At 40.6% G+C, this 10,220-nt stretch overlaps 1 protein-coding gene across 4 annotated transcripts in view; it reads left to right on the top strand.

The window, feature by feature from the left end:
* Window positions 1–10,220, top strand: part of OSBPL3 (oxysterol binding protein-like 3) — a 132,331-nt gene that overhangs the window by 50,017 nt on the left and 72,094 nt on the right. For 2 of the 4 annotated variants that reach the window (XM_006902392.1, XM_006902394.1), the window contains exons 5-9: window positions 4,560–4,727; window positions 5,395–5,518; window positions 7,976–8,079; window positions 8,280–8,372; window positions 9,386–9,542. In XM_006902392.1, coding sequence (XP_006902454.1) covers window positions 4,560–4,727; window positions 5,395–5,518; window positions 7,976–8,079; window positions 8,280–8,372; window positions 9,386–9,542 — 646 coding nt within the window. The remainder of the gene's footprint in view (window positions 1–4,559; window positions 4,728–5,394; window positions 5,519–7,975; window positions 8,080–8,279; window positions 8,373–9,385; window positions 9,543–10,220) is intronic. The other 2 variants (XM_006902395.1, XM_006902393.1) reach the window with 1 other exon arrangement.

Genomic DNA, 10,220 nt, shown 5'->3' with positions numbered 1-10,220 from the left:
TTTTCTTTTGCTTTTCAAGGAGAGGAGCAAAAGGGAGGGGGGAGGGGTTTGTGCGGGGAGAAGGATGCGACAATGAATGAATGGAATCCCAAAATCTCTGTAGATGTTCATTGAAATGAAAAATAAACAACCTAAATTTTAAAAAAAAACAACAAAAACAATGTAAGGAATGATACTTTCCCTAGTTTTAGTGGCCAGTCTCTTCAAGAGTAGTTTGTTGTTTTTCTGTCTCCTCAATGGATCTTAGGTTTGTTTTTAGATATTCAGGGAACAATGCATTTTCATTTATCAACTATTTTGGTTAACTGAATAACACTAATTCTTAATGCAGGAAAAAGATAATGCCTTAAAATACTTTGAATTCTAGTAGAATAATTTTATATTACTGTGTTGACTCTTTTATGTTTCTTATTTATGCTTTTAAACATCAGATATAATTGTTAGTATAAGTAAATGTTATCTGAGCATTCTAATAGCCCCAGAGCAACAAAAATTTAAAATGTGGTAGGTCTGTTTCTGTTCCCCTGCTTTAGAGATGTGTGGCCTGAGTAACAGGGAAGTATCCTATGAATAGTCCACAGTTTTATAATTAGTTAAGGACCTAGGATAATGACCCTAGTAATTTATTTAATACAGTACTTTGATTATTCTACTGTCCTTAACCAATAAGAGAGAGTCAAAAAGAGCAGTTTTTATATTTATTTGCAAGGGCTCTGGAGGGTAAGTTAAAGAGTCCTGGTTTCACAGTAGTTCTAGCACTTGGCTGCCAGACCCAGAGTTTAGCAGTTTGATCCTACCAGCCACTCCTCAGGAGCACAAGATGACAATCTACTTCCCTGAACATGGACAACCTCCGAAACCCTTTGGGGCAGTGCTGCTTGGTTGTATTGGGTTGATATGAGTCAGAATTGACTTAAAGATTCTGAGTGGTTGACTTTGGTTTCAGAGATTCAGCTAATATAAAGGATGACACAGTCAGTTTGTAAGAAAATTCCTGTAAAATTCTGATTAACCACATCTGGAAAATAAAACACATTTCCAGAACTTAACTTAGGAAGACAAATAGATGTGTCTGTTTTTATTACATCATCTAGTAAATGGCAGAGTGAGTTATTTACCTGGAGAGTTTTAAGTTTTATATGCTCATCGGTGGATTAGCCAACAAAACAAACATGAGAATCAGCATAAGAGCATAACAGTTCCAAAATGAATTATGCCACTGACGTTTATGTCCACTTTCTTGCTTTCAGCTGGAGCACTAGCAAAGATTTTAACACAATTGACCTGGATTTGTCTTCTTGGAAGTTAACCTGACATGCAATGCTTAAAGATGTCTGAAACTACAACCGCATAAGTTTGCCCATTGATACAGGATTCCTTGGTTGACATATTCACTTAAGATCTTGGCTACTAATCAAAAAATCAGCAGTGTGAATCCACTCAGTGGTGCCTCAGAAGGCAGCCTGGAGGTCGGCTTCCACCAGATCAGTTTTGAAAGCCCCATGGAACAGTTCTTTGCACATAAGGGTTTGATAGGAGTCAGAATCGCTTGATAATAGGTGGTTTTTGTTTCTGGTTTGTCTCTTAATATTTGGCTATGTAAGGCATTGCAAGGAAGCTCTGGCAGCTTTGTAGTAAGGAACTGTGCTTCCAACCCGGAGGCACATGGTTTGAATCCACCAGCTGCTCTGTGGGAGAAGGGTGGGCAATCTCCTGTGCAATGCGCTGCCTCCAAGACTTGCTGGAGGGTCAGCTGTGAGTCTGTTCCAGCTCAGCAGTATAACAAGAAGGAGCAAAGTGGAGTGGTATTTTAGGTACTGCATCTGTACTGCTAACCAAAAAGTCAGTGGTTTGGATTCATCAGCTGCTTCAAGGGAGAAAGATGGGCATTCACCTCCTGTAAATGTTGGAAACCCAGTGGTAGTTTGGTATGAGTCAGACTCAAACTTGATTGTAATGCGTTTTGGTGTCATTTACATACTTTAAAAATATTGATTCATACAAATAAATGTTGACCAATAAGAAATATCTGTGGGCCAGGAACGAACTCACACAGGTGGCCTAACTTTCACTGAGTGGTGGTAGTTGTGTTGTTATGTGCTGTTAAGTTACCATGATTCTTAGTAACCCTATGGATGGCAGCTCTGAACCCTGCTCTGTATTGAGCCAATTTCACTGTATCTGACACACCTAACCCCAGTTACTGAGTCAATTCATCTCATCCCAAGTCTTCCCCTCTTGTGCTTTCCCTCCACCCTTCCAAGCATGACATTCTCAATGGTAGACAAGCCTATAAACAATAACATAGAGAGGTACTAAGTCCTAAGAACTATCAGCTCACATGATTAAAAGGGCAGCCTTTCCCCAGGGATGCAACTCCCGAGGCTGCAAGCAAGAGGATAGAAAAATGATTGGAAACAAGCAAATGAAATGTGTATGAGTGACCAAATAGAAAATCAATCTATTCATTCTCTCTGAAAAGAGAAACTAAAATTTGGAAAAACATATCAATGGTACATAGATTTTTATTCTTGTTAGTGCTTTATGAATGTAAAATATTTTATAATATTTTTATTCATTACAAACATTATGGGAAGTTATATTAATAAATACTCAGCTTTGGTAACCTAGTGTTAAGAAGTTGCTCTGTTATCTCAAAGGCATGTGGCTCAAATCTACCAGCTCCTCTTTGGGAGAAGGATGGGAAGCTTCTGAAAACCTACTGGAGGGTCAGCTGTCGGTCGGTTTCAACTTGATGACATGCAACAACCAGCGATAGAAAACAGCTAAATGTTCATGTATATTTAGAGAAAATCCAGGAAGTCAATGATAATTTCTCAGTGTTTGCTTTTTCCTCCTATTTCTGAAAAGTTTTTTAAAAACTAAGTTTCATCAACATCTTGTACACAATATATTCTTTGTAAAAAAGATTAATCAATTTAAATATTTTAGGAAATTTTTCTAATTAATTTTCATTCAGGGTAGGTTGATCTTTAAATTTTGAATTATTAAAGAGTTTTTAAAAAGAAGAGCTTGTCTAAGTTGTCCATCTAATATGGACAGGGTATTTCAAGCTTAACATATCTAAAACTTAGTGATGTCTTGGTCTCTCCATCCCAAATCCAGTCTTCATCCTGTAGGTTAAAGGTTAAACCTCAATAAAGGACATGATTCTCTAAAAAAAAAAAAAAAAAGAGGTTACTTAGTTTTTCTTATAAGAATAAGAAAAGGTTGGAGCAGAGAACTTGGAAATGTTGTAAAGCAAAATCTCAGTTTGTCTGTTCCTGTAACCAGTACCTTTTACTTTCTGAAGAAGAAACACAAAATCATAACAATTGGATATTTTTCATAGAGAGCACAAAGATATGAGTAACGAAGGCCTTTTCTGGCTTTTCACTTTCTCTTACATCTTCCCCCACAGACCATATAAATATAAAACAAATAGAGCTTTGAATTAATATATTCCAAATAACCACCTGGGGATCTTGTTAAAGTATAGATTCTGATCCAGAATAAAAGGAATGAAAATGAAAATTCTCAGCAGGAATCAAACTGGAAAAAAGCAATTTAAATAAGTGATTTCTACATGTGCCGCCCACTACCCATCACTAAATACCAGCAGCGTCACATGTGGGGGTGGACAGGTTTCACTGGCGCTTCCAGCAGCCAAAGACAGACTAGGAAGAAAGGCCTGGCAATCTACTTCCAAAAAGTAGCCCATGAAACCCTATGGGAACCAAACAGATACAGTTCTGGAAGGTGAGCTGCTAGGTTGGAAGACACTCCAAAGCACATTGACCACAGCAGTGGATTCGGCTCACCAGTAATCAGGATGTTGCAGGACTTCATTCTGTTGTGTGCGGTGTTGCCACGAGTGGGAGCTGATGGTGAGGGCAAATAGCACATGTGCCAAAATGAGAAGAGAGAGTGAGCTCAATTTGATGAATAATTGCTCCCTTCTTGATTGTTATGTGCCGTCGAGTTGCTTGTGACTCCTAGTGACCATCTATGTACAGCAGCTCTGAAGCCTGTCCTGTTCTGAGCCAGACTCAGTGGCTCCAACACACCAACCCCCACTGCCCTAGTTACTGTATCAGTTCATCTCGTCCAGGGTCTTTCTCTCCTGCGCTGTCCCTCCACCATTCTGAGCATGATGTCCTTCTCCAAGGATCAGTCCTTCTAGGCCTTGTGCCCAAAGTATGTGATACTGAGCTTCAAAATCCTAGTCTCCCAAGACACAACTTAGTTTCACCCTCTCCAAGACAGACTTACTTGTTCTCTTGGTGGTCCATGGTATGTTCAAAATTCTTCTCCAGCACCACAACCCAAAGGCATCAATTCTTCTGTCATTGTCCAGTTCTCTGATGCATAGCAAGTAATTGTAAAGACCATGGACTGGATCAGGTGCACCTTAGTCTCTAGGCTTCTCAGTACTCTGCAGAGGTCCCTGACAGATTTTCTCAGGATAATCTGTCTTTTGATTTTCTAACTGCTGGTGATAGATTTTTTTATATTTTTATATTTTTTTAATCTCCTCCTTTGAATTTAACACATTTTAGGTGAAGTCAGATGATGGCTTTGATGAGTGGGTATCCAAGCTCCGTCACCACAGAATGTATCGTCAAAATGAAATTGCCATGTTTCCACGTGATGTCAATCACTTTTTCTCAGGATCTACTGTCACAGACTCTGCCTCTGGGATGTTTGACTCCATGTCAAGTAGGAAGGTAACCGGGGAGTTGTCAGTCATGTACCTAAAAGGAGTGGGTGGCTTTTTGGGGAGTGTCGTCTGGGAGCCTGAGGAAGGTGGGAGTGTGGAGCGGTGGGGAAAGCTCTGAGTGTGGATTTAATTAGGTGGATTGGCCTGATTAATCAGAACCATGTGAGCATATACTACATGTAGGCCAGTAACTCAAATTCACTATTCAAAAATGACTATATTGACCACAGACACTCTTGCTTTCTCTTAGCCAGTTTGATTTTGGTTCTTTTATCAGGGAGCAAAATGTAATGTTGCTAAATATTTTTGGCACCTATTCTAGCTTTGTCTCGATCAGTTTGAGTGTGGTTTTCTTATCTGGTCATAAAATGTTGTAAATGTGTCTGTAGTCATGTAGGGTTAGAAAATATTTCCAAGCCTTTATAGCATTGCTTTGGTATTATTATCACTTGACAGAGGAGAAATCATGGACTGAAGGTTCAGGTCTTAGAGCCCAATGTGGCTGAAGTGGGGTGATGGCCTGAGATCTTAGGGTTTACTGCGGGTGCCTTGCCAGAGACCTCTTCCTCATTTGGGGCAGAGGGCTTCCGCTGGTGACTTGTCAGCTTTACCCTAAAGTGCTCCCTCTGGGCCCTGTTCTCATTTGTAATGTTCTTTTGTCGTCTGTGGAACAGCGCAGCAGTATATCAAAGCAGAATTCATTTCAAACCGGAAGCAATCTGTCATTTTCCTGTGGTGGGGAGACTCGAGTTCCTTTGTGGCTGCACTCTTCAGAGGACATGGAAAAATGCTCAAAAGGTAGACTGGCCTGAAGCTCCACTTATGCCATAAATGACTGTGTATTCTTTTCCTCTTTTGTCTGTATTCCTACTCATTTTTTTAAAAAGCATTATCATTGTATTAGGTTAAACTCTTGATCAACACAAACCCTGGACACAGAGCTTTATGCCACCACATGGGTATTCCTTTTTTTAAAAAAATTATTTTTTTTGTGTGTGTGTGTACCCTCAAATCGGATCTGACTGGTACAGGACACAAGGGTATTCTGAGTGGAGAGCTTTTCTTAGCAATTCTTTCCCTTTTTAAAAGTACCAAATGTCTGATTTTGACACAGAACTTCTAACTAATTCTTAGCTCCATAAAATCCTTAAGTGCCGGAAATTATTCTAGTGCACACTCAAGATTGAGAATGACTGTTCTAGAAATGAGTGGGCAAATCAAAGGGAGAATTTGCATAAACAGGCATGCTCAACCTTGAGTACACTTTGGAAATACCAATAAGATGTTTTTAAAGTACTCAGGCCCAGGCCCATCTCTCAAAGAATCTGTTTAAATTGGTCTGGTGTCAAGCCCTTCAGAACTCTGTTGATTCCCTTCTGACTCACAGCAATCCTACAGAATGGGGTAGAATTGTCCCAGGTGGTTTCCAAGGCTATTAATCTTAACTGGAGGAGACTGCCTCATTCGCCAGCCTTAAAGGAGTTGCTAGGTTTGAACCACTGACCTTTTGGTTACCAGTCCAACATTTAACCAATTACACCACTAGGGTTTCTTAGGAAGTTTTCTAGTTTCCTGAGTGATTCTGATATGTTGTCAGCATTTCAAACAGCTTATAGTGAGAACCACCTGTTTTTAACCTTAATTAGAATCACTGGGAGAACAAAAAGAGGAACCCACCAATGGGGGTAGGTATACTTTAATTTGATGCTCTGTGTGGGACTTGGGGGCACATTGCAACTTGTGAAATTTTCCAGGTGATTCCAAGTATAGTCAAGCATTGTGAAGCATTGTTAAAGAAAGTTGTCTTTTTCTTCTGTTGAATAAAGTGTGAATATTACTATACCTGAGAGCTTATAGGCCTTAACTCCCCAGTGACCATCACTCGTGAACTTCACAGAGTGACATGCTGCAGCAGCGGTCCTCAAAATGTGGTCCCTGCACTAGCAGCATCAGTGCAGTCATTGAACTTAGGAAGTCAGACCCCTGGCTCACCCCAGACATGCTAGATGACAACTGGGGCTGCAGTCTATGGATTTGTTTCAGCAGCTGCATTCAGTGATTCTGATGATACTGAAATTTGAAAGCTGCCATCCTAAAGTAATAGGCAGATCTGGAAGCTTGTTGTTGTTGATTGCCTTTGAGTTGAGCATGACTTACAGTGACCCTATGAACAAAAGGTCTGAAGCCCCTCTACAACTCTTGACATTTATCAAAGTTCATAGAGTTTCCAGAGGCATGTTGTTTAGGAAGTGGATGCGACTCCTTCCAAACATGTCATAGTATGTTATTGTTGTTATGTGCTATTGAGTCATCTGCAATGTGTGTTGTTGTTGTTGTTAGGTTCCATTGAGTGGTAAACGACTTATAGCGACCCTATTGGAGAAAAAGATATGACAGTTCTCTGCCCTATAGGGTAGCTCTGAATGGATCCAACTCCATGGCATTGGGGTTTTTGCTATCCTAAGACATAGTTAAAGCACTTGACTGATAACTGAAAGGTTGGCTGTTTGAAACCCACCAGCCATTCCACAGGGGCATGATGTGTCAGTCCTTCTTTGCCTTCTAATGTTGCTTTGAGTTGGAATTGACTAGATGGCTGTGCGTTTGGTTTATGTTGGGCCCTCATCCCTCAGCAAAAACAACTGTATGCATCGTGATAGCAAATTATGGACGCTTGAGTTAGTGACCTGTGAACTGGTCCAAATCTAGGTTCTCTCAGTTCAGTTTGCTATCCTGCCAGGTACACAACCAAGAGAGACAGAGGTATCTTTAGACACTAATGCAGTTCTCCTTTTAGTTGCATCATTTAGTGTGGTCCTTACAAGCCAGCAACAACTGCCTGTTTTGCATGATCAGCAGTCGCAGTGAAGCTGATAACAGCTGGTGTGTTTGGTACTTACAGTCTAAACACTCTCATGGGCCAACTCACTCCACTCTCATAGCCTGTGAGCAAGAGTCTGTTAACCATCACCATTTTCCAGGTGAGAAGACTGAGGCTCAGAGAAGCTATATAATTTGTCCAAGATTCATAGTTTGTTAAGTAGATTCAAACTGAGGCCGTGTGGATCCAACTTCATGCTTTTAACCACTATTTTCTCTGTTGTGTTTCAAATAAAAAAGCAAGTAAAAGTTCCTAGAGATAAATATGAAAAGGATCTGAAATGCAGTAGAAAACCTTGCATCATGCCAACTTGGGCATGTCTTTTCTCTGCCTTCAAAGTAGAGGGCTGTGAACAGTCTTCTCTTTCTCCCCAGACCTGGCACACTGTCACACCTACCTGGTGGAAATGAGCCAGCTCCTAGAAAATATGGACGTTCTACACCGGACGTATTCCGCACCAGCTATCAACGCCATCCAGGTTAGCCAGTCCCCTCTTTTGCTTGTCTTCTGGCCTCTGCTGTCTGTCTCCTCCCCTCGCTTCCACTAACAATGGGATGTTGTCTGACTGGTTGCTTCAGCGAAGCCTGAGGGATTGGAGAGGCTCACCTTGCGTGCACTTATCCCTTTTGGTTCGGAGGACCTTACTGTCTGTGCTCTCTTTCCTGTTTTGATAAAAAGGGTGGAGCTTTTGAAAGTCCCAAAAAGGAAAAAAGATCCCACAGGAGGTGGCGGTCCAGAGCTATTGGCAAAGATGCTAAAGGAACGCTACAGGTAACCATGGCGCCCTGCTTTGCACACCATGAGCTAGGGCTCCCTTAACTCAGGAGGAGACCAATCTCCCTAAAAAATCCTATGCAAGGAGATGAATCCAATAACTTAGATATTTCAGAGAGTAGAATAAGCATGCTATGGATATAGGGTAGGGGAGAAAATATTTTTGAAGATGAAAATGATATGAACTTGGAAGGTGAAAGCCAATGGCAGGATTTTGGTTTCCCCTCTCTGGTGTTCCTCCTCTCCTGCTCAAGTGTGTGTGCCTCGTTGGTAGCTGCTGTGGCGCTGTGCTATGACCCGTCCCCTCTGCCAGTGGTCCATGGGCCTGAATCTCTGGGAGCAAGGCCTTGTGCAGATTCCCTTTTACCTTCTGTCTTCAACTTCCCAATCCCCCATCAGGTGCCAGGCCAGACCAACACCCACCCACGCTGGAGACCACTAGCTAAACACTGACTTCTGCCTGTTCCATTGCAACTTTGTAAGAGTTTAAATGAAACGTGGTCTTAGATAATCTCATCTAATCTTAATTATTCTTTGGTTCAGAGCTCTCTGGGTTTATCTTAAATAATTTTAAAAGAAAAAGTAATTCATTTACAAGCATGTGAGAAGTCACTTTGTTTTGTAGACATTACACATGCAACTATAAAAAAAGAAATATAAAACCAGCTCACTGTTTGCAACCTTGATATGGGTGATTTTTTTTCTTTTTCAACAGGAAGAAATTGGGTTCTAAATGAGAAAGAGCTTGGCATATGGGGCTGTCATTTCAAAATTATAGACTTAATGGTTCTATAATTTCCAAAAGAATGTATAATTTCTCACCCACTTGTATTTCTCAAGAACTCAGTGGCAAGTTGCTTTGGAAAATACTTCCTGTGTTTTTGGCTTTATCTTGTAAATAGGAGTCACCCCATTGGATAGAAAGCTTTAGTTACCTAGGCAGAACCAACCAACCAAATGTTCTAAGTCACCTGCAACTGCAAACAGCTCTCTCACTGGTGTCGCTGTAGGTCCCTAAGCCTTTCTCTGGCCCGCTGAGATTGCACTCCTCCAACCCGAACTTATCAACACTAGATTTTGGAGAAGAGAAGAATTACTCTGATGGCTCGGAAACGTCATCAGAGTTTTCCAAAATGCAGGAAGACCTGTGTCATATTGCCCATAAAGGTAAATGGCTTTTCTTTCTTTGTAATGTGTTTGGTAAACACTTTAAATGCTATCTGAATATAGGATGTCCTTGGAGAGGGCATCCTATATTGACACATTTAGCTCATTTTCTGCTCTATTAAGATTTGAGACAACTTTGTTTTTCTTTTATTTTGCTTCATTCGTAGTGTGGAATGTACTGGCCAGAAGTTTCATGTCAATCTTCCTGGGAGAGATAGTGAGAAAGTTTTAGGTATTTTTTTTTTCTGTACAGAAAGATGGAGTTTTCATTCATTCATTGTTGCACATTTTCTTCCCTCCTCCTCCTCCACTCCACTTTGTTCCAGATTGTTGTCATGCATTTAGTGCCTAATCAAATGTTACTTTCAGATGATATTGTTCATTAAGGCACTTAATGTTCATTAAGGCAATTAACAACAATATTAAAGTAGAGGAATCCATGTACTACTATTGGAAACATAAATAGATACATTTCTATAGGGCAATTTGGTACTATGTTTTAAATTTTTGTAATCTTTTTATCTAGTAATTTTACTTCAAGGAATACATTGGTTGTTGTTGTTGTTGTTATGTGCCGTCGAGCCGTTTTCGACTCATAGCGACCCTATGCACAACAGCCCTAAACCCTGCTCTATCCTGCACCAACCGCACTGCCTCCGACACACCCATCCTGATTAC

This window comes from Elephantulus edwardii, unplaced genomic scaffold (genome assembly GCF_000299155.1).
Source record: "Elephantulus edwardii isolate Elephantulus edwardi_28Jun2011 unplaced genomic scaffold, EleEdw1.0 scaffold00405, whole genome shotgun sequence".
Classification (NCBI taxonomy): domain Eukaryota; kingdom Metazoa; phylum Chordata; class Mammalia; order Macroscelidea; family Macroscelididae; genus Elephantulus; species Elephantulus edwardii.
Note: the sequence above shows the minus strand (reverse complement) of the source record. Positions and strands in the feature narration are given on the sequence as shown.